The following is a 24,818-nucleotide window of genomic DNA, read 5'->3' on the forward strand; positions in this document are numbered from 1 at the left end:
ACTCACCCTTGCAATTTTGTATCGTGTGGTTAATGTAGAAGCAAAGCTTCATGGTGAATCAAAAGTGATTCAAAGATTTTTTTATGATAACAATGATGATAACAAAAGATGATGACAAAGGTGATGACAAAAAGCTCAAAGGTCAATCAAAGGATAAGTTCAAGATATTCAAGAATCAAGAGAAGACTTAATCAAGATAAGTATGAAAATGATTTTTCAAAAACTGAGTAGCACATGGATTTTTCACAAAACATGTTTACCAAAGAGTTTTTACTCTCTGGTAATCGATTACCAGATTGTTGTAATCGATTACCAGTAGCAAAATTGTTTTGAAAAAGTTTTCAAATTGAATTTACAACGTTCCAATTAATTTCAAAAAGCTGTAATCGATTACAAAATTTTGGTAATCGATTACCAGTGCCTTTGAACGTTGAAATTCAAATTCAAAAGTAAAGAGTCACATCCTTTCACATAAAAGCTTTGTGTAATCGATTACACTAATTTGGTAATCGATTACCAGTGATTGTTTCTGAATAAAATCAAAAGATGTAACTCTTCAAATAGTTTTTGACTTTTTCAAATTGGTTTTTAAGTTTTTCTAAAAGTCATAACTCTTCTAATGATTGTCTTGACCAGACATGAAGAGTCTATAAAAGCAAGGCTTTGTTTTGTATTTCAATAATCTTGAACACTTATTCATACAATCCTTTACAAGCCTTGAATCTCTTTGAACTTCTTCTTCTTCTTGGTACCAAAAGCTTTCCAAAGTTTTCTGGTTTTCTAAACCTTGAAAACTTGTGTTATTCATCTTTTTATTCTCTTCTCCCTCTGCCAAAAAGAATTTGCCAAGGACTAACCGCTTGAATTCTTTTTGTGTCTCTCTTCTCCCTTTTCCAAAAGAACAAAGGACTAACCGCCTGAATTCTTTTGTGTCTCCCTTCTTCCTTGTCAAAGAATTCAAAATGACATAGTCTGAGAATTCTTTTGATTCTTCCCATTCCCTTATACAAAAGTGTTCAAAGGACTAATCGCCTGAGAATTCTTTTGTATCCCCATTCACAAAGTATCAAAGGTTTAACCGCCTGAGATCTTTGTCTTAACACATTGGAGGATACATCCTTTGTGGTACAAGTAGAGGGTACATTTACTTGGGTTTGACTGAGAACAAGAGAGACTACATCTCTTGTGGATCAGTTCTAGTGGAGGATACATCCACTAGGTTCAAAGAGAACAAGGGAGGGTACATCCCTTGTGGATCTTTGCTTGTAAAAGGATTTTTACAAGGTTGAAAAGAAATCTCAAGGACTGCAGGTCTCTTGGGGACTGGATGTAGGCACGGGTTGTTGCCGACCCAGTATAATAACTCTTGTGTGTTTGTCTCCTTCCTCCCTACTTTTTTACTTTCTGCTGTGCATTTAATTTCCACTTTTACTTTCTATTAAGTTTCTATTCTACTCCTCATTCTCTTAACAATTTAGTAAAAGCCTTAGAAGAGTAGTTTTTTAATTAGTAAAGGTTTAGGAATAATTAATTCAACCCCCCTTCTTAATTATTCTGAGGCCACTTGATCTAACAGTTGATACCTATGATGATTGCGAACCTTGTTCGTGGGAGCAGAATGATAGCAGTAGGGTGCAAGAAGTGAGGTTCTGTTGAGGAGTCGTCGAGTCGACATAATGACGTTGGGATTATTTTGGGAAAGAGTTGTGTTTTGTTAATCAACTCCTCCATAGTTGGTTCATGATTCCTTTCGTTGAACAAAAGATGTAAAGGTTAGATTTTTAATTATATGTATAAACAAGTTTAATTTCCATTATGTGTATGACGTGTACTGAGTTACTATTGCTATATATATATATATATATATATATATATATATATATATATATATATATATGTATGTATGTATGTATGTATATTCACCTAAGTAAATGTGTATAGTTTGGTGAATGAATGTCAAGACAAAAATTATCTTTATTTTCATAGGCAACAAAAATTAAGGGAGTTTTTATTTAAAAAAATTGAATTTATCGCGGTTTAGGATGGTGATATCGTAGCGACGAGGCGGGTTGTTACAGGAAGCTTCAATGAAGGAAGAGAATGAGAGAGAGAAAGTGGCATGGAAAATTAAAGGAAGAAAGGGAGAGAAGTTAAACTTTGAAGTGTGTCTCACAAGTTTCTCATTTATCAAAGTTACCACAAGTATTACACATGCTTCTATTTATAGCCTAGGTAAGCTTCCTGAAGCTTCCTTGAGAAGCTAGTGTTACATCCCTCCAATAGCTAAGCTCATCACATGCCAAAATGGAAGAAAGCTTCCTTAAGAAGCTTCCTTGAGAAGCAAGTGTTACACCCCTCCAATAGTTAAGCTCACCCCATGGGAACACATACCCTCTAATAGCTAAGTTCACCCCCCAAAATACATTAAAATACAAAAAAAGTCCCTACTACAAAGACTATGAAAAATGCCTTGAAATACAAGGCTAAAACCCTATACTACTAGGTAACCTTAACTTGTAGGATATGATGCCCTTAATTTGTAGGGTACCCTACAAACCTAAAATGGCCAAAATACAAGTCCCAAAAGAAGGAAAACCTATTCTAATATTTACAAAGAAAAATAGACCCAACCTTGGTCCATGGGCTCAAAAATCTATCCTGAGATTCATGAGAACCCTAAGGCCTTCTTCAACAACTCTAGCCCAATCCTCATGAAGCCTCTTGCTCATGGCTCTGGTGACTAGTACCTTTCTAGGGAGGATTGCATCAATGATGATGATGATGATGACCATGATGATATGAATTGATATTCTCTTAAGTGTTAAGATTTTTTAGGATTGACTAAGAATAGCAAGACTCTAATCTCAAGACTCAGACCCTCCAAATGCACTCAATGTCATTTTTAAGTTTGACATCATCAAAGCCAAAAAGGGGGAGATTGTTAGAGATAGGGAGAGCAACATGAAAAACACGAAGACTAAAGCTTGAAACTTAGAGAAAAGCTTGAAGATGTTTTGTCTTTTACATGCCTAACTCCCTTGAGTGACATTTGTATTGGTTGTTATATTGAATGTTGCATATCTTTTGTGCATCATGCATCATCATCAATAAGTGAAAAGAAAAGTTTCTAAGTTAGAAAAGTTTCTTTAGAATGCAAAACTCTCTGTTTTAATTGATTACAACCCTATTGTAATCGATTACACAAGTTGTCTGAAGCTTGCAGAGTTATGTCTCGTATTGGTTTAATCGATTACAGCCTTCTCATAATCGATTACACAGTTGTTTTTGAGACAAGGACTGATTTATTCAGGAGTCTCTGCTTTAATTGATTACCATGTGATATAATTGATTACTTCTCTTTTTATAAGTGTTTCAGAAGTGAACAAGAACACTTTAATCAATTACTTTGAGTATCTAATCAATTACATTATTCTTGAGTTGTTTCCAAGTGTTTGGAACAACACTTTAATCGATTAAAAAGATAATCTAATCAATTACTTCATTGAATTAATTGATTACTTTGTAGATTTAATCGATTATAGACTATTATAATTGTTTTCTCCATAAATAACCAGCTTGTGTTCTCTTTAACATAATATCATAACAATCTCAAAAATAACACAATTAGCTTCTGAATGAGTTAAGATCATGTGTTGTTATTAGTAAAAGAAAGAAGAGAAGAAAAGTGCTTGGAAGAAGCAACTCACACCTTTAAGGAAAGTATAAAAAGGTTGTGTATATATTCTCTTGATCTAATCTTTATTTCTCATTCAAGTATTAATAGGTTTTCAAAAAGGTTCAAGATATATCTTTATGAAAGAAAGAACTTTAATGAAGGATCTTGTACAAAGGATGGATTGGTTAAGTATTGTTGAGTTTGGAAAAAAAGAGTACACCACTTATTACAGAGATGAACCTAACTATAATAAACTTTCAAATGCATGGAGTTCCAAATCCTCAGGACAACCTTCCCAGATAGCTCTTCTAACTTATATGCTCCGTTTTTCGAATTGTGCCGGATTTTGAAGGGCCCTTCCTAGTTGGTGGTGAATTTCGATCTAACAAGAACTTCTAGGCTTCTCTGTATTCCTTCCATACTAGGTCCCCTTCCTCAAACTGTTGATGGGAGCTTAGAGTTAAAGCATCGGGTCATGCGTTGCTTGAATGCCTAGGTCATGATGACCGTATCTTCTCGTACTTGTTTGATCAAGTCTAAGTCTATTTGTAGTGCTTCTTTATTTTAAACCTCAGCGAAGTAATGTCTTTAGAGAAAGACCTCTCCCACCTCGATTGGCAACATAACACTTATCCCGTATATCAACTAAAAAGGGGTCTCATGTGTTGTAGATTGGGGGGGGGGGGGGTGCACCAATTCACCCATAAGATCTCCACAAGATCTTCGACCCATCTTCCATTGGCTCCATCTAGAAGCTTCTTCAGATCGCCCAAAATTACCTTGTTAGCTGCCTCGGCTCGCCTATTGGTTTGAGGGTGCTTTACCGATGTCACCCTATGCTTGATATTGAGGCCACTTGGGAATTCATTGAGTTTTCGATTTGTGAATTGTAGGCCATTGTCTATGACCAGTGTATTCAAAATTCCAAAGTGTGTGATGATATTTTTCTAGAAGAATTTTTGGACCGCTTAGGGCGTGATGCTTGTTAGTGGCTCGACCTCCAACAATTTGGGGAAATAATCAACTGCCACTAGTAGGAATTTCCTTTGCCCCAAAGCTATAGGAAAAGGTCCGAGAATGTCCATTCCCCAAATAACGAACTACTAAAGGGAGACCATTGGATGCAGCTCTTTGGTCGGCTGATGTATCAGATTTCCATGTCTTTGGCACTAGAGGCACTTCTTCACAAAGTTCGAGTAATCTGTCATTAGAGTTGGCCAATAGTAGTCAACCCTCAAAACTCTGGTGGCTATAGGCCTTTCTACAAAGTGCAAATTGCAAATGCCTTCCTGCAATTCTCGGATTATGTAGTTAGCTTGGTCTTAGTCAAGACATTTGAGCAAAGGTGAGGAGAACCTTCTCCTATACAATTTGCTGGCCACTAGAGTGTACCTGGAGGCTTGTGTTCTTATCTTTCTGGCTCTATCCTTGTCAACTGGGAGTATCTCATGCCTTAAGTACTTGAGTATCTCCTTTTGAATCCAAAAAAGAGCTTCTGCTACCTACAAGCATTCTTCTCCTAAGATACTAGGTTTAGGAACCAAATGGAGAATGAAAGTTTTAAGCTGCCTAGGTTTAAGGGAGGTTGCTAGCCGAGCCAACTCATCGGCCTTGTCGTTGACCTCTCAGCTTATGTAAGTCACCTGCACTTCCTTAATCTCTCCCTTGAGCTTTTCAAACACATGGTAGTACTTTAGGAGTTGGGGTCTCAGATCAAAAACACCTTGTTTATCTTCTTGATGATGACTTTGGAATTGCTTTAATATTGGACTCTTTGAGTGCCAACCTTTTTGCCGAGTCTTAGTCCTACGAGGAGGGCCTCATACTCAGCTTGATTGTCAGTGGTTTTGAAGCTGAAGCCTAATGATTGTGCCATGGCCATATCATTGGGTCCTTCTAGGATAACCCCAACTCCACTCTCATGCTGGTTGGAGGATTTGTCCACATGCATCGTCCATCATTCCTGTTCTAATTACAGTGCGGGGAGAGGGGGGGGGGGATGAAGCTCATTGATAAAGTCATCCAGCACCTGTGCCCAAATAGTTCCTCTCAGCTCATAGGCCATATCATACTCTGAAAGTTCGATTGACCACGTCATCATTCGTTCGACCAACTCAGGCTTACGCAACATTTTAGTTATAGGGCAATCAGTCCGAACAGTGATCCTATGGCTCTAAAAGTACTGGCGGAGATGGCGAGCAACATTAAGAAGTGCGAAGGCCACCTTTTCCATCACCTTGTCTCGAGATCTTGTAGTACCCGACTTGCAAAATACACCAACCTCAACTCACTTCCTTTTTCCTATACCAGCACTATGCTTCTGGCCTCAACCAAGATTGAAAGATAGATAATCAGCTTCTTGCTAGTATCCGATTTTGATAAGATAGGAGGTGTCACCAATGTTACTTTCAGTTTCCGAAAGACTTCTTTGTAGTCTTCATCCCAGACAAAGTTTTTGGCTTTCTTGAGGAGGTTCATAATGGGTCTAGCCATCTCACCTATTCTTGGTAAAAAAACTTGACAATGAGGCTATTCAGTCGGCTAGTCTCTGAGCCTCCTTCTCAATCCAGGGGCTCCTCATATCTAAAGTGGCTTGACATTTGTCTGGGTTAGCATATATTCCCTAGTGGGTGAGCATGAAACCCAAAAACTTCCCCCCTTTTACCCCAAAGACACACTTTTCAGGGTTCAGTCTCATGTTATACTTTCTGAGTTGGCTAAAAACTTCCTCCACATCCGCCAAGTGGGTTGTCAAGTCGTTAGACTTGACCATGATGTCGTCCATGTAAACTTCTAGGTTCCATCCAAGCTAACCGTGGAATACTTTGTCCATCAAACGCTGATTCGTTGCCCTGGGGTTTTTCAGTTTGAATGGAAGGACTTTGTAACAAAAGTTTACAGATTTAGTGATGAATGTCATCTTCTCCCCATCCTTAGGATCCATCCTTATCTAATTGTAGTTGAAATATGCATCCAGAAAACTCAACATCATGTGTTCAGCTGCTCCATCGACCAGCCAGTCGATGTTCAGGAATGGGTATGCATCCTTCGAGCATGCTCGATTCAGATCTGTGTAGTCCATACACATCCTCCACTTCCTGTTCGGTTTCTTGACCATGACCAAGCTAGAGAGCCAAGTCACTCTCCCTGATGAACTGGGCGGCTGCCAACTTGGCCACTTTTTGTTGTACTGCTCGACACCTCTCTTTCCCCATTTTTCTTTTCTGTTGGGCAGAAGGCTTGGCATCTTTACATATGGCTAACTTATGACAATGAAAGCTTGGATTAATGCTAGGCATGCCTATCGCGGACCATGCAAACAAGTCGGTGTGCTCTCAGATGACTCGCTGTATCTAGCTGCTGTTGTCATTGGGTAGATGGTTCCCCAACTGAGTGACCTTCCCTTCCTTAGGTTCGAGTTGAAAAGTTGACGTCTCCCCTATCGATGTCACTCGATTGTCATCATTGGTTCTGGGGTTGAGCTCTAGTCCCTCTACCTCCTTGGCTTCCATCCCAGCCTCCACACAATGGACAACTTATGGGGCTCCCTTACTTGTGTGAGGGTGTAACCTAAGGTTGGCCTTGTAGCATTCTCTAGTTGTCCTTTGGTCGGCATGCACAATTATAATGGTCTTGCTGTTCGACGGGAACTTCATCGTGAGGTGAAGGGTTGAAACAACTATGCTGAGGACATTGAGCGAAGGAAGGCCGAGGAAAATGTTGTACAATGTGTGAGCATGCACTGTGATGTATCATATCTTTAGTCTTTTTTGTAATGACCCTTCATGCCCTAACTTGGTGTAAAGCCAAATACAACCCTTTGTCCTTACCTGTTCCCCAACAAAATTGAACATGGGGTCATCATGTGGGAGGATTTCAGACTTGGGTATATCCATCTATTTGAAGGTGTTCCAAAGCAAGATATCGGCCAAGCTTCCTTGATCTATAAGGGTTTTCTTGACTTTGCAGTTGGCTATCTCAACACTGGGTCAATTGCCTTGAAGTCACGTGTTGTGAAAGTTATAGGGGCATGTTAGGTACTCGGTGTCGGGAGATCATGTTGATGATCTTTTTCATGCAGAGGCGGTGGCCCCACCCTAAGTGAAACCTTCAGTGATGGTGTTTATAACCAGCCTCGGTTGGTCGAGGGGTCTCTCTTCCCTCTTCCTCGAGCGGCTTTAGCTCCTCTGCCTTGTTGACCAACCTATATGTTCTCGCTCCCTCCCTCAGCTAGACTCGAGCCTGTACGGCTGTGGCTTGTGGACGAACTCCTTTAGGTAGGCAAGCTTGATGAGTTCTTTTATCTTGTCCTTCAAGGCATTGCATTCCTTTGTCGAGTGGGGTGTTAGCTCTTTTAGGCATGATCAAAATGTTGACAGCAAAGGCTTGATCCCTGATATGATATCTACTAGCGGTAAGAGGAGTGTATTGGGTATAATGCAGCTTTCACGATAGCCAATTCCTCCTCTCGTTGTCGCGAGCTTTGTTAAAGTTGGGTTTATCATTATCTTTCTTGGCTAACACGACATCGGCTGACACCTAGTTCCGGTACTTGGCTAACTCTTCCATCTGCATATACTTAGTTGCTCTTGTCCACAATTCGTCGAGATCAGATGTTGGTTTCTTGTATAGGCGGTTGGCAAAAGGTCTTGGTCGTAACACCGTTATCAAATGGTGTATAGCCACTGCTGGGTCAAGGTTTTGGATGTTCAATGCAACCTTTCTGAAACATTCCTTAAAGGTCCACAACGGTTCCCTCTTCTCTTGTCGGATGTTGTTGAGGGACAAACGTTAGGCGATGAAGCCGGCTAGTGACAAACTATGTGCCAAAACAGGCAGCCAGAGTACCGAACGTATCCACGAAGTTGGTAGGTAGCCCTATGAACCAATGGAAGGTCTACCCCTTTAGAGACGTTGGGAATACCTAATAGAGGATTGCATCATCCGTGGTGTGCAGGCTCACCTGGGTAATGTACACATCCACATGGTCGTCTAGGTCTGTGGTACCATCATACTTCTCCATAGTCAAGTTCTTCCAGTTGGAAGAAAAAATCTCCTCCATGATGCTAGGGACGAAGGGGTTCTTAAACCGCAACACTTATCTTCCCAAAGTGTTGAGGAATGGGGAAATAGCATCTAAACGCACACTCATATTAGTGGCTCTAGGTAAGCAGACCAAGGTTGATTTGGCCTCTCCTCCTTCCAGCAGGTTAACTCTAGGTTTTCGTGACCTGTGTGTCTCTCGGGGGTGGGCGTTCTCGTACTGAAGGGCAACGATTTCTTTGCATTTCAAAGACCTGAGCTTGTAGTCTCCTAACTATCGAAGACAGGTTAGTCTGATCTTCCATATGAATGTCTTCGTGATGGTAAATAGTTTCTGTCACAGATGGATCGAACACCTACCCTTCCGCCAAAGGGTCCTCTACTGTGTTGAATAGTCTTCTGCTGTGTCGAAGGATCTTCTCTAGTGGTTCCTTATCGAAGTCTTTGGTGTGAGTGAGTCCGAAAGAGCGGGGGGCTACTTGCAAAAGGCACTCCAACTCTCAAGTGAGGGTTTTGCTCAGAGTTGTAGATGATATAGTAAATGTTTAAGAATTAGTCAGTCCTCATACCTGGGGGATTCACCTTTATTTATATTGACCTTATTGGGTCTGGGGTCTATCAGCCTACACGTCCTGATTACTAGTTTAGTAATGCACCTCCTAATCATGCTTAAGCACTTCTAATCAAGTAATTACCCTTAAGTGGGTTTATTGGCGATAATCAAAGCTGAATGGTTCTCGTCATCCGCATATGTTGAGGGTTGAGACGTATTGTGGATACATGGCCTAGGGGGTATTCGTTTTGGGTGTGCTAAGTGTGCCCTCGGCCTGATCGAGCACTTTATCCGATATATTTCCTAAAACAAAATTCAATTAAATGGAATGTAAAAAGAGTACACATAATAAAAGTGCTTATAAATAATGTTATAATAGATTGACCTCTTGGTTCTTTCATCTTAATCACGATGGTGAATGGTGGTGCATGGATTTGGCATGATAGAACACATGGAAAAGAGTTCTGCGAATATCGAGGGATAAAAGCAACCAGATTTTGACGACATCAAGGTCTTCGAATCTTCTAGGGTAGAGAAACATGCTTCTGTTAAGGATGTAGAAACATGACTAAAATGATATAATTGATAATAACAAATTTAATGTCAAGAAAGGGAGCTAACTTGGCAATCAAGGTGCCCATTCACAAGACCCTTACATCAATCCAAAGGCCTAATCCTTCTCTTACAACCATAACCATGTTAGGGCTCTTACTTCCTACACTTTCAAGTTGCTTCCTCCTTCTGACTGATTCCCTGGAAACCATAAAGGTGGTGCAAGAAACAACTTGGGAGGTGCAGGAAGTAATAGCCCCTACACTCGACAGTCTCTTCTTCTCTTCTCTGCAGCTTCTCTCCCCTCAACAGTGAGTAATTTTGGCAGAATCTCCGCCAAGTATCCCAAAATTTCCTCCAATCTCTTCAGAGTTCTGCAGACATTCATCCACTTTCCCTCTATAAAACCATTCACAATCCCAATCCAACTTGCAAAACCAAAACCTAGGGTTCCCAAATCCTAATTGCACTAAAACCCAGAATGAAAGCCTCTTTGAAGTTCCGCGAGGAACAGCAAAAACCCCTCTTGAGAGCAAAAGTCCCACTCGGCATCCTCGGCATGCCCTTCCAATCCGGCATAGTCGCTGGCGAATCCAAAGAACTCACTCTCAACCTTTCTACCTTCTTCGAATCGGGTCCTTCTCTCAAAGTTGCGTATCGACCCAACGACTCAAAGAACCCTTTTTCCTTCATAGTGAAAACGGGAACCGGACCCTTCGGTTCCCCTCTCAAGAGCTCCATGCTCATGAGCTGCGAGTTTAACCTTCCCGGTACAACCGGTACCCCGTTGTTTATGCTTCACTTCAAACCCCGCTTCGGCGACTTTACTTTCAAGAAGACGCAGTCTTCGATTTTTGATGGGAAAGGGTTTGGGTCTTTTAACACGCAAAACGACGCCGTTGAGAATGGGAATAATGCTGAAACGCCGTTGATGGAATCGGCCAAGGTTTCGATTCTTGACTCCGGCGCCTCGATGTTCTCCGGCATGGAGGTGGCTGCGCGGACGACTCTGCCGGTGCGGGGACGTGCTGCCGTGAAGTTCCGGTGGGGAGTTAGGATTCCGGCGGAGTTCAAGGGGAACAACGCGTTTCAGAAGATTCCGTTTCTCGTAATGGATAAGATCGGCGTGGAGCACATGATGGAGTGCGGAGATTCGAAGAAGGGGAAGGGGGACGCCGGAGAGAAACCGAGGGTTCCGGCGAGTGCTGACGTGGCGGAGGCGTGCTTTGCGGTGAAGCGGCAGATGGAGGTTCTGCAGGCGGAGAACGGGTTGCTTAGGAACGCCGTGGAAGATCTCCGGCGAGAAATTGTCGGCGGCCGAAGCGGAGGCTCGATTTTGGGGAAAAACCCTAAAAAGAACGAGAGGAAAACGACGTCGGATTACGGTAATTTTCCCGGGAAATCGACGGAGGCTGAAGCGAGTGAGGAATTGAAGAAAGCATTAATGGGAGCAGCTGGTGGTAGTAGTGCTTGAATTTGAATCTGTAGAATTGTGTTTTTCTCTGTTGCAATTTTAGTTTCAGTTTTGATGCTGCGAAATTTTCTTGTGTAGTGTTATATATATTATGATAATGATGATATATAGGTTCATTAGGTTGGTTCGTCAAGGCTGCTTGTTCTTGTATTCAATTCAATTTTGAAGCTTTGAACGGAGGATCATGAAAATAAGAAAATTTGAGGTTTTTAGTAGTTGGTACGAAATCAGAATCAAATTGGTGTCAATTGTTATTGCCATGCTTGAAATGCAAATATGTTATCAGTAGGTGATGAAAATTTGGTTTGGTGTTTCAAATTTTGATTGGAAAAAGAGCTCATTCATTTTGACTATTTATTTATATATTTGTTATTAGAATTCATTTATGTTAGTCAGTCCAACATTGCAAGATGATTACAAAGCTAGGGTAGAAGCATCTTTTAACCAAATGTGAGATTGATGGGTGGCAATGGTGCTTGATTATAACTGAATCATGGAAATGACACTTAAATACGTGCATTGACAAAATTGATGTGTTTCAGACACTGCTAACTGGGTTTTCAGTATGTTGTTTTCGACTTTTTAGATATTGATGCTTATTTTCAGATATTCGATGAAGTCTGTAAGATGTAAGAGATTGAGTTTACTAGAGATTATTTGTAACTGAGGGCATCGATTATTTGTTCCGATACGTATATATGAGGGACAGAAACTCAGTTTCAGATTTATTGGTGAGGTTATTTTTCTTTTGTAAGATCTGCTTATGTCATATCTTGTAATTTCTTTGGTTGATGGCCTCGTGGTACAACCTGTACCTGTGTTTGGCTTTTTTGAATAAATTTCATTTTTTCCTTGTTCAAAAAACTAGAGATTTTTGGTTTGGGAGGGAATTGAACTATTGAAATTCAATTCTGGGAATTGACAAAATTATCGAATTTCATTGCGAACTGTGTTTTTGGTTGTTTTCAACTTTTCCAGCTTCTGATGCTAATGGTCAGATATGCGTTGAAGAGATTGATTGAGATTCTTCATGTTTGTTACAGATTTTTTGTTTGGGAATTGGGAGGGAAATGGATTTTCAAAATTCAGCTGATGATGCTCACATACTCGTTGAAGAGATTGAATTTCTTCATGTTTCTTATAGTTTTTTTGGTTTGGGAGGGAATTCAATCAATTATTGAAATCCAATTTGGTGTTACTGTCAGATTTCTTATTTGAAAATTAAATTTTCGCACTGTTCACGCCAGCTAATTGCTTCAGATGAGCCAGATTTGACGGAAGAAATGGCCCAATCATTGATAATACAAAATTGGAAAGAGGAAATGAATTTGGCTGTGATTTGAATAAACTTGAATCTTTATCATAATTTTTTTATACGATAAAATATAGGTAGTGACTAGTGAGCATAATCTACTAATATTTTTGGTTGTATATTCTCGTGAAGACTAAAATGCTATGCTTGTTTAGGTAAAAATAAGAAAATTAATGATAGGAATTGTCAGATTTATTAGAAAATTGTCATTACACTTTTTGATACATGATAGAATTTAGCAAGGAGAAAAAATTGTATGGACATTACAAAAATATATTCTCTTGATCGCAGGAGGTTTCTTTCTTTTTTTCTTTTTTTTTCTTTTTTTGTGAAATTCATTAAAAAAATATTCTATCATTTTTATCATTGATTTGTCTTTGACTTTTTCTCTGCATAGAAGAAAAAAAAATATTTTTATACGTATATTTATTTCTCTTAATCCACATTTTCCCTCACAAAATAAAGTAAAAAAGAAAATTTCTCATTTTTATTTCTACTCATTAAAAACTTATTTTATTTTATTGCATATATTATAAATAGTTAAATAGATGAAGTTAGGTTTAACATCAATAGCATGATGAGCTAAAAAAAACAGTATCCATATTTATTTTAATAGATTAATCTATTAGACTAAAACTTTTTAAATAACTTGAAATATAACATTTTTAACTAAAGAAAACTTATTTAACAAATAAAAATGATTTTGCTTGAATCTTTCAGGGTTGGACTATAGGTTCGAAACAAACAATCTAATCCATTCTTGTTCCCTAATTAACACATGAATTATTTAATAAGGGAAGGATAGGTAACTGGTTTAGTATCGATTATTATTGCCATCAATTAATTCTATAGCTGTGTTCAATTAAATAATAATGTCAGTTTCTCCCGCATTCGAATCCAAATACATAACGTCGCGAATGATGACTCTGTGGGGCCCACGCGAATGATACTGTTTCGGCATTTTCCATTTATACCCATCTTCAACCTCACAACAAACAAAACGTTCCTACATATTTATCAGTATCAACCAAAACCTGAAATCTCTTCAGCGAAGGATCCCCGAAGTTTTGAACAAAGCAAAACGCGCATCGGATAGACGTCGTTTCGAGACGAATTCCATTGAACGCAGTTCAACGCAGATCTCTTGAAATTGCTCAATTTTTTTCAGGTACCTTCTCAAAGCCTCTTGATAACGATAACGTAAGTTGAAGTTGAAAGATTGAAACTTTTTATGATTTGTTCTATTTCTTGTAGGTGGTTTATGATTGTGCATATCATGCACATGGTTCATGACGACAGTAGATTTATTTTGTTTTTGTTTTTCTTCCTTTAATTATATTACTAGCTCGGTAATTCGTTGGGGAAACATGATTGATTGAATTTGGAATGGTTAATACATAAAAATGACTAATTATGAGTGTATAATAATGCACAAAATTTAGGTGAGATGTGTTTTTACTTATAATTTTCTTGTATAGTGATTAAAACTTAAAAGTAGGAACAACTACAGGTCCAAATGAATAGTTTAACTTACATAATTTCACCTAGCATTGGTCCAAGTGATAAGAAGTTTTGGTTTTACTTAAATAAGGTACAGGATTTAAGTAATGAGAATGAAAAAAGAAAAAAAAAAGCACCAGAAGAGCTTTGCTCTGTTGAATGAGTTCATCCAGATCAACTTGGATTATACTGAGGATCAAAATAAATAAAACCAACTTTGAAAAAAAAAAGCACCAGAAGAGCTTTGCTCTTGTGTTTCGGTGAACATAGTTATCTTTTTATATTGTTGTTATTTTCGGGGAAGGTAGGAAGTGGAGAAATATTAAACTAAATAACAAAACCAGAATTACAATCCTTCCAAATAGCTAAATAGGAAGGAAGATTGAAAAGGCAAATAGGATTTAGCATTTCTATAGAATGTAGAATCTTACTAAATAGGAAGGAAGATTGAAAAGGCAAATAGGATTTAGCATTTTTATAGAATGTAGAATCTTAGTTGCAGTATTAGCTATGGGTATAGGGATTAGACTTTAATGTCACTCATCCTTATGGAAACTGATGGCATCCAATGTGTCTGACTCTTGGTGGTTTACAGAGTCTTCCTTTGATTAGTAGCTTTGCTAATTTGAGTCACAATCATGTTAGTTTAAGTATATACTGTAAATTGTTTGCTTTTATGAGAATTGTTTACATCCATAGGGACAGCGGAATTTAATTGCATAAAAGTTAGCCACATTTTAATTCCTTTAAAATTTATTCCCCAAAGATTTTGTAAGCTTTTTCGATGATTTACAAAATATCAATCACACTAACAAACCAGTAACTTGAGACTTTTTAATGTGAAAACGCGTTGCAGTTCTAAGTTATCAAAACCATGAGTATCCATTTGTGAAAATAACTTGGTAAAATTGCCTTTGAATTGTTGAACATAATTGATAATTTTGATGGAAAAATTAATTTTGAACCAAATTAATTTCAGTACAAATTCTACATTGAAACATACAACAACTGATTTTGATGGAAAAATTAATTTTGAACCATTGAATATAATGGTACAATGCTTCTGGTGGGAGAAGGTACATAATCTGACTCATCAAATACTGGACATTATAGTTTGGGTTTAGGAATACCCTTGTACCTTAAATGATTATGCCACTAGTACAATGTCTATAAGCACTAATTATTGTCAATCCAATTTTAAGCTTATTTATATTTTGAGATGGAGGGTTCTTGCACACGGCACACCTGATGATTGGACTCGTGCATTCTTTACTTCCATTAAGATGCTTACATTTTTTTTTTTTTGATAATGTAAAACTTTGAAGTTTTGAACTTCACAGTCCTGGGACCTCCTTGTAGTGTATACCTGGACACTCTCAAGTCTTGCGGACCTAGTAGACTTCCACTAGGCCAAACCCCCTTTGGGTAGATGCTTACACTCTTTCAATGCTGTGCTGCAGGAATGGTTTGGGACGTTGACAGTATTTGTTAAAAAGTCATGTTAAAAAGACAAATTAAAAAAAAGAAAAAGCATCAACCCATTTGTTTTCATTTTTCGTTGAGTTTCCATTGGTAAAAATAAATTAATTTATGGTATTTTACATGCAGACTAAAAAATTGATGTGCCCGACAAGTGATATATTGAAGCTCTATATTCAAAATCGTCACTGAGCACAAAACTCGCACATGTGGCAACAGTCAGGAAGGGAAAGAAATAAATGACAAAATGCATCAGTAAGAAGACCATCTCGGCCATTTGCTGCTGTTGGATCCTACAAGTGCATATAGGTGGACTATGAATTCAACCAAAATTGGACTCCCATGAGACTTCAGCTCCAAAGACAGATTTCCTCCAACATGCAGTTGGTTCCTGTGCTCTCATCCCCTTTCCATTAATTGACCATGCTGCAAGAACGGCTGTTCTCCATCTGTAAATAAGGAACAATAAATAGTTATACCATTACAGAACTTGTATTTGATTGTGCTTAATATCAAACGTATAGTGTGGTGATGCACCAATTGTGCAAAACAATTCTAATACTAAAAGATAATGTACATCAATTATTGATTATCAAATATGCACTCAGCACTTGCTTTGCAACCGATTATGAGAAATAATTGCTTTTTATTCCAAAAATTCTCGTAATGAACTAAAATAAGCCATTTATTTCTCAAAATAAGCTTAAGCTTAATCCAAACATTAGCTAAAATAAGAGTCCCCTATTCACTCTCGTTATTACATCTCCCCTTGGTATAAAAGTTCCTCACAGTTCTGATCCAAAATGAACAAAAGCATAAATGGTTTCCCCCAGTTAGAGAATTGCTTAAATTTGTTGTGGACGTTAGTATAATAAAATGTTAATCTTATTCAATTACAAAAAGGCTTATTTTATCTGACCTAAGCGAAAAAAAAATAGGACTTTTAATATACAACAGTATGCAGCATGATTATGTAGACGGCTAACTATTACCACTTTCACCATCAGATGCATCTGCAATCCTTGCAATGGCGTCAACAAGTGCTTGCTCATGCTCCTATACACCAATTCAAGCAATAATTAGAGTATGAACAATAACCATGGAGCATGAAGGTTGAAGATAGGAAAAGTATGAAGCATGGTTGATTGGTTGGAGAACTCACTTTCAGCATTTGCTTTGCCTTCTCAAGCTCCATTGAATCTGGAGGACTTGAAGCAAAAATCCTTTCTACCTGTTACAACATCAACATTATAAGAAAATTAAAAAAATATTCTTGTTTTTCTTTTGGTCTCTCCAAGGTTGCTTAGGCATATCATACTACCTCCTTAACTAGTGAATCAGTGTTCAGCAACTCAATGTCATCCAAAACTCGCCTTCCAATACCATTTTGAGGTGGAAGAAATTCTTGTCTGGCCTGAAACCTGGGATGACCTCTCCCTCTTCCTGCACCTAACGAATCGCCACCATGGCCAAAGAATTTCCTACCTCCACGACCTTGCCCACCATGTCCACCTCTATGGAGTACACCAGGATCTTCGCCTTCCCATCTTATATCCTCAGGTGAGATCTGTAATTACCGGCATATTATCCATAAAATATGAAAGTATTATCCATAAAATATGAAAGATCATCATCATGACAAATTCTACCTACTTGGTTGTTGCATAATTTCCTTTGGGATAGAGATAGTCAGAGCATTTGCATTTATTTTACCTTATTTAAACTAGCAACTTGTAGCATAACAAGAAACAAGATTTATTTTGCCCAAAAGCTTACATATTCAGAGTGCATGAGGGTGTATATTGTAATCCTCTGAGATCATGAACCAGTCAACAACCTAATTCAAAATATACAATCCGTACTGCTTGCATCAGTTTTAGGACATGTGACAACTGGGTGAGGAAAGGGGGAGCAGCTACACACAAGTCCCCAAAATTCGAATTACAAGTAACACTACACGCCTGTCACTGATAATGCAGAAAGCCATAAAACAAATAGGCTCCCATGTCAAACGAAGATATTAAAAGATATCTGGAAATGGCTTCAACTTGATTATGATCAATAGAAATTATGAGAAAGTAATAAATATGAAGACACGCATTGCTAGTCTGAAAATGACATAAATAATGGTGCAGCAGTTCCTAAACTAAAATTAGTCAATAATCTTGTTAAGAAAGATTCGAAACAGCACAACCACAGGAATTATTATAATAAATAAAAAATCCTAAATCTTAAGCTATGTTAGATCATGAAATATTTTCTTAATGTTAGAAAGCTTTTCAACTAATAAAAAAAATCCTCAATACCCCCCAAATTTTCTCAAATAAAGAATTACAATATTCTAACCTGATGTTAGCATGTTTCTTTTGTTGTTTTGTTCAAATCCGAAAGAAACCTGGTATCTTGTTAGAAAGAATAGAGGATTTCTCCCCTCAATACAGTGCCTACTTAGTGAACTTCGAGGGTCTGCACCTTCCAATGCCCAAAGGCCCCCAATTCTCTCTCAAATGACAAGATAAAACCTTTCTCAACCCCTCTTTCTATTCATACACAGCAACTGATCTGCTAGCATAAACCCACCACCCTTAATGGGCCTAATCAATTTCTGGCCCATTCCCCTTCTTTCTAACATAACCCCTTGTATTTCTTTGACTGACTAACCTAACTGCTAATCTGACCAATCAAAATCACTAATGGATGAAGTTGTATACTTCACCTACCACAATCTTGGTTCAAGCTGTGTTCCTTTATTTCTCGAAACAATGTTGTAAGCAAGTGAAGAATGAGTTTACACTTTGCATATAAGATAATGTGGCACAAACAAGGAAGGAAAATGATCCATGTGACTCTAAATTGGTACTAAATAAACACAAGATCAGAGAAGATAGGTGATGGCTTCTACAATGCACCCTTCAAAGCCACAGCATGGATTCAGAAGCTCTTATAATCATTGATTATATATACCTTTTTACACTTATGTAGATATCACCCTCATCTAACAGCTGAGATAGAACAGAGAAGGTGCATGTTAAACAACACCAAAAAGATATGCTATTGGAGTATGATGTTTTGGCCAGGGTACCAAGACAAGATAAAAGGAGCCAAATGCCAATAGTAGGAAAATGGATGAATGAAATAGTTTCAGTGTTAGACCATAATAACATAATTTGATAGAAGGATTCAAACTGCTTTTTATGAGGGACTGCAGCTGCAAATTCTGTTCATCTTTCTGCTACCCTTTTATATATTCTCAGTGTCCAATTGGTACTAAGACACATATAAAACTTGGCTTCTAAATTCATTTTAAAGGAAGGTGGTGCTAGTGACCCAAAAATCATCTGCTATCTATTGTTGCCATCTTTAAAAGTGTTACATTTTTTAGTCATTTCATATTATTTGATATTAATCTTTCCATTAACATATTTTTTACTAGTGCTTCAACTCAATATAGCTGTTCAAAGATTGAAACCTAATTAATTACTGCTCTGATATATGCAGCACAGCATAGGAAAACATATACCTCTTTGAGATCAACCCATTCCCAAGTCTCATTTACTTTATTAATATCATAAACCAAAGCATGCCGGCCCTGCAACACAATCCAAAAAATTGGATAATTTTTTTTTGTTTGAGAAGTTATTTAAGAAAAAATCAATATAGTGCTGCCAAGCTCTTCCAAGTTTAGGCCCTAATCACATTTATGCCTTTTTATTTCCATCTGGATGACATATTGAATACTTATTACATATACTTGAAGAGGTTACAGGCATTAAAGAGAAACACATTTATCCTAAATGAAATAACTAAGATTTTTTTGCATACTTTTCATTTTCTGTAATCTGTGCATGATGGGAAACCAAACCCCTAAAGGAAAAGGCATCTTAATGTGAAAAAAAAGTAGACTTGTCTACACAAGTCACCCTAAACATCAAAAGACAATCGGTACAGGGAGCATTGAAAGGTTTTACCCTGGTAAAATATAAATGTGATAATCAAAGATTCTAAGAGCTATTTTAAGATGTAAACATACATCAGCAGGGTTGTAATCAGTTACAACAGCCTCATAGAAGTGGTTATCTTCAGGCCACCTAGTCCAAACTTTCTTCCCAATCAATGGATCAAAGGCAGCTGCTTCAGCAGGCACATTAGACGCAAGAGCACTAGAACTGCGATTTGCAAAATGCCTGCCGCCAGTAGGTCCAGCAGAAGTATACTGTACAGACTTCACTGAAGATAAAGCAGGCAATGATTGACCCTGGTACCAAAATTGGTGGAAATTAAAAATCAAATGGACATCAATATATCTTTCATTTTGTACAACTCAAGTAAAAAATTTAAGTGCAATGCAATTATGGATTTTGACCTCTGGATCCTAAAGCACCACCTACAATTGAAGCACTGAATATGAACACAAAAATGTGCTGTTAAAGTCATCACATAGTATATAAGAGTACCGAATGGGATGTCTTCTGCTTTTTTCGGGAAGCTGAAACAGTTGGACTAGGTAAAATGTCATGACCAGGCTGAGATGTGCTGCGCCTTGCAGGTTGGTAACAGCCAGTTTGTCTCCACTCCCTGACGGCATTTTTCATTACATAACTTTGTAAGAGTAGAAGCAGAAAAACTGCCAAAATCATTTTTTCTACACTATTGCAACTATTCAAATAGTTCAATACCTAATGCGGTGAATTATTTCATCAGAGTTAACCCTGGTAAGAAGCTCTCTGTGTTCATCATCAGAAACCCTCAACTCTTTTCTAAGCTCAGTTATCAAACCTTCCTTCTCCTGATGAATATATAAAATAAAATAAGGAGGTAAATCTTCAACACTGGAAAATATAAAGATAACAAAAAAATACATAGAGGGAACTAAAGATATATATACCCAAGTAAGAGCATCGGACTGAGCTTTGAAAGCACGCAAGACAGCAGAGTAAGCTTCCTGTTCAAGTAGATGAATTTGAGCCTCCATGTCACAATGCAATTTTGAGTGCGGAATAGAAGCTACAGAAGATTTTTCATTGCCAGTAACACTGCTACCTCTCAGAACTCTATTTTGATCTGAGGGAGAATCAATACCTGAAATCATTTTATGCAAAAGGAACTTAATATAAGAAGCAACAGTGACATGTTTCCAAGTTCAAGTTTTGTTAAAGATATTGATTTGCGCATTGGAAGAGAAGATTTTATAAGTGAATGCTGATTACACAAATTATTTCTTGGTTCTAGAAACAGAGGACTCTTCACTTATTAAATGTTCTTTTACAATTTTGTCAATGGTCATGCACAATCAATTATCTTTCCCACCTTCCTCCGTTCAATCTATTTCATTTTCACTTTCAAGTTTATTTAACAATTTGAGAAACTCTAAAATGATTGATACTGGATTTCCAAGTTTTGACAAAGCATATTGTCTAAAAGTATGATTCAATTTACAAGCATATGAAAATTACTGCCAGAAAATTTGAGCAGGCTTCAATGCATTCAAAGTTCACACACCAACTACTTTACAATGAAATTTTTTTGATGGGGCGGAGTTCAAAAGATAAAAATATGATCCAAGCACAAAGTTCTGGAAAATATCTTTAGAAGTATCATGCATTAGGTTTGCAATTTGCAGTTTGAAACTTCTAGTACCCTGCAGTATCTCAATTAAAACATAAAGGAATGATACCCAATGGCAAGTTAGCCGAACATAACCTTCATTTTATATTTAGGAGTAGTTGTTTCAAGTTATCAAGAAAGATTCCCGGGAATGTGAACTTGGGAATATCACATTCCCATGGTTGCTAAAAATTTTGTAAAAATATTTCCAAGAATAGTTGATTCCCAAGAATATGAAGTACATGTTTCTGTTACTTCTAGTTCCCATGCTAAGAGGAGGGATCTTGCATTCCCGTGGAAATGGAAGTTATTCTCTACAATAACTACCTATCCCCACTTCTTTCTTCACATTACTTATTTCACTTTTATTTTTTCATTTTTTAATCAAACAAATTTTATTTTATTCTCTAAAATTCCAAAAGACAACCAAACATGTTCATGAGAATAATATTCCCAGGCATAACATTTCTAGGAATATAATATAATTCCCAGGAATACAATTTTATAACTTGAAACAAATGCCTCCTTATCAACTTCCTTGATCAATTAGCACACACACTACATGCCACCAACAAAAAAACGATCCCACTAAGAATTTCCCTTCCATAACCTATGCTAGCAAATTCCAATTTCATGAATTCATGTAAATACCAAGCAAATAATTCCTATTGATTGCACACTTAGTTCAAGTTTTGTCCCTTTACCACCAACTAGCACATTCTCAGTATCCCCACACCACCAAGAACTGACCTCACTAACAATTTGTCCACAGTAATACACGCTACCATGTTCTATCTTCGTACATTTACCAATTATTAATTACATACTCAATACCACCCTATTTAGATAACTATCATCACAAATCTATACACATAATTGACATTAACAATTATACACAAACCAGCAGAAAAATCCACGCACCCTCTAATAGAATTTTGTTTCATCTTCTGAAAGTGCCAATGCAAGCAAAAGAAGGGGCTAAACTAAAACCCTAGCTGCACATTGCGTACATCAATGTCACAGTACCCAATTTCAGTAAAGTCCCAAAAAAACAAATTATCTTCAACATAAAACAACGACCAATTGAGAAACTATTGACCCCCTCTCGTCCACAACAATTTCAGAATCGCTAAATAAAATAACAAAAAAAAAACAATCTTTTATTTTCGCACAACATATCCGACAGGTTCTAAGTGATGAGAAAAAAGAAAACCCTAGAACGTTATTTCTATGTAGTACGAGGAGAAAGGGCAACGGGACTCACCGGTTTTATGGGGGAATTTGACACAGTGCGTAAATATAGCGCAATGGGTCAGAGATGTGAGAGAGTGGAGAAGAAGTGCTGCGAAGCGCGTTTCGGTTAGAGAAAAGAAAGTCGAAGGTTTTGGAGAAGAAAATGGGTTTTAGTTTTTAGTTTGAGAGAGAGAAAGGGACAGAGTCAGAGGGTGTTGTGTTGTTTGTACCTCGTACGAGTATTAAATAGAAGAGTCGAGTCGAGTCGACACAAAATGTGAACAGAGAAATAGATTTGGTTTTGCCGTTTTGGTTTGGTTCAAGGGAACCGATGCAACGATGGGGAGAAGAAGTTGGGTGGGTATTGTACCTTTTCATAATTTATTTATAGAGAAAAGGATGGAAAATTGTAAATATGGTAAGTGATATAATTTGTCAAGCCAATAAAATTGATAAGGATAAATTCGTATCTTTACATGAACACGTTTCAAATGTTATTGTCAATGTGAAATCTTATTTGTGTATGATTTTTAAATGTTCAATGAGCAGTGAGACATGTCTTACTTCTAAGATTCCTTCTAGCATGGGAAAGCAAAGTAGGTGTTTCACTCTGCGAAAATTGAGTGGACCTTCAGATAAGCTCTGGTTATGAGAGGTGAAACAATAGCATGTGGTCTCATACATAGCTGATTTTATAAAATAATAGAAAAAATTGAAAATAATGTGTATAAAATAATAGAAAAAATTGAAAATAATGTGTACTCCATGATAGAAAAAAATTGAAAATAATGTGCATTGGGCAATTATGTCTTTACGCATATTCCTTTTGTCATTTTGTGATCCCCTTCCATGTTTTGCGATCTGATTTTAATTCATGTGTAATTGATATTTTATAAAAAGTGTGTGGGAGAAAGGGTGTCCTTAATTTTTGTTACTTGAAATTTGTATTTTTTACAATTCCTATCATTACAAAATTTGTTGTACTCCATTATTTTGTTAATTTTTTAAAACTTCTGGTAATTATTTATATTATCATTTTAAAATTAACTATTTCTTATATTTGTATCCACTTAATTGTTTTTCATTAAGGTTTGGAGAGAAAATAATTAAGAGTATGTAGGAAATAAATAATTAATGCATTTTTAATTATAAAAGGATGTTATAAAAGAGGACAAACAAATTTTTAAAAGTGGTTTGACAATTAGGAATAGAGGGAATATATGTGTAGTCCATGAACGCTCAATAATTGATTGAACAAAATGTTTTGTTTTAATGAGGCCAGTAAATAGTTGGGACTTACCATTAGCTGCTATTCTCCATTTGAAAATTCTTCGCCCGTCCTTATTCTCGTTCCCTCTTCCCCATGCCCTCTATCTCTTTTGCCCCTATTCTCCTTTTCTTCCCCTTCTATGACCTTAAACCCTAAGCATGTTTTGTTTTAATGAGGTCAATAAATAGTTGGGACTTACCATTAGCTGCTACCAATATTTGTATTGACCCGTACCTAGTTGCAAAAAGATCATTTTGCCTCCATTTGAAAATTCTTCACCCGTCCTTATTCTCATCCCCTCTTCCCCATGCCCTCTATCTCTTTTGCCCATATTCTCCTTTTCTTCCTTTTCTACGACCCTAAACCCTAAATCACGATATCGAAGTTTAAAAAAAAAGGAAAATCAAATACACAACAAATAGAGAGATAAGAAAGGATAATTTTGAAAAACACAATTGGATACACAATGTTATGTTGCCTACCTCCAGTAGGTCAACAACCTAGTTGGATGCCATGAGTAAACATGGGGAGTAGCCACATTGGCGTACCTCTATGACCATGTCTCTTATGCAAGTTAGTATTATATGCCAAATGATTACATTGATGGGGACTTGCTTACAACTAAATGGAAGCCATTGAGATGGCAACACCATATGGTTTCATAAGATGATGTTGTGCCACCTGAGTGTCATTGGGCTTGCACTTGGGTGTTAGGATGTATGTAGAGGTTATATTAGAGGTCACAAGTCATGATACAATAAGGTTTGCAATTGTTGTAGGAGGGTTTAGTCATTATAGAGAGACCTAGGAAGAAGGCTACTAAGAAGGGTGTTAGGGGCAATTGATCATAGTAATGTAACAATAAGAACCTCTTCATTTGATTCGTAAAACAAATTTCAACATCTAAGAAACACTAATACAAACTTTTCTTAAAAAAAAGTAGTGTACAATTATGATAGAGTGAATACATGACTACAAAGATTGATCACACATTAGAGCAATGATCTCATTAGGAGATCTTGGCTTCCTTGGTTTATGCATCTGGGCAAGGATTTCATTTGGAGATCGATCAAATGTTGCATTCAACTCAATTGGACCTTTGCTACTAAATTCCCAAAAAAT

General features: G+C 37.3%; 2 protein-coding genes and 1 long non-coding RNA gene across 3 annotated transcripts; 2 read left to right on the top strand and 1 right to left on the bottom strand.

Annotated features, from left to right (window-relative positions):
• Positions 1-9,916: 9,916 nt before the first annotated feature.
• On the top strand, positions 9,917-11,513 carry LOC100796667 (uncharacterized). Its single transcript, XM_003535079.5, has one exon. The coding sequence runs from the start codon at positions 10,306-10,308 to the stop codon at positions 11,296-11,298; it is 993 nt and encodes a 330-aa protein (XP_003535127.1). The 5' UTR covers positions 9,917-10,305; the 3' UTR covers positions 11,299-11,513.
• Positions 11,514-13,423: 1,910 nt separating this feature from the next.
• LOC106794575 (uncharacterized) lies at positions 13,424-16,211 on the top strand. The gene is made up of 2 exons (XR_001382672.3): positions 13,424-13,778; positions 15,719-16,211. It is a non-coding gene; the product is annotated as an uncharacterized lncRNA (long non-coding RNA).
• LOC100781999 (protein EMSY-LIKE 1) lies at positions 15,716-22,793 on the bottom strand. The gene is made up of 10 exons (XM_003533875.5): positions 22,458-22,793; positions 20,475-20,668; positions 20,266-20,375; positions 20,044-20,164; positions 19,620-19,844; positions 19,110-19,178; positions 16,911-17,156; positions 16,752-16,820; positions 16,582-16,645; positions 15,716-16,038 (listed from the first exon to the last, which is right to left on the bottom strand). Exons 2-10 carry the CDS (start codon positions 20,559-20,561, stop codon positions 15,989-15,991), a joined length of 1,041 nt encoding a protein of 346 aa, XP_003533923.1. The 5' UTR covers positions 20,562-20,668; positions 22,458-22,793; the 3' UTR covers positions 15,716-15,988.
• Positions 22,794-24,818: the final 2,025 nt, after the last annotated feature.

This window comes from Glycine max, chromosome 9, assembly GCF_000004515.6.
Source record: "Glycine max cultivar Williams 82 chromosome 9, Glycine_max_v4.0, whole genome shotgun sequence".
Classification (NCBI taxonomy): Eukaryota; Viridiplantae; Streptophyta; class Magnoliopsida; order Fabales; family Fabaceae; genus Glycine; species Glycine max.

Coding starts and splice junctions, on each gene's coding strand:
- LOC100796667 (XM_003535079.5), top strand. CDS start 10,306: ATGAAAGCCTCTTTGAAGTTCCGCGAGGAACAGCAAAAACCCCTCTTG.
- LOC100781999 (XM_003533875.5), bottom strand. CDS start 20,561: ATGGAGGCTCAAATTCATCTACTTGAACAGGAAGCTTACTCTGCTGTC. Junction 20,165..20,265: donor GAAATAATTCACCGCATTAG/GTATTGAACTAT, acceptor AAATGCCGTCAG/GGAGTGGAGACAAACTGGCT. Junction 16,039..16,581: donor TGCATCTGATGGTGAAAGTG/GTAATAGTTAGC, acceptor CCTTATTTACAG/ATGGAGAACAGCCGTTCTTG.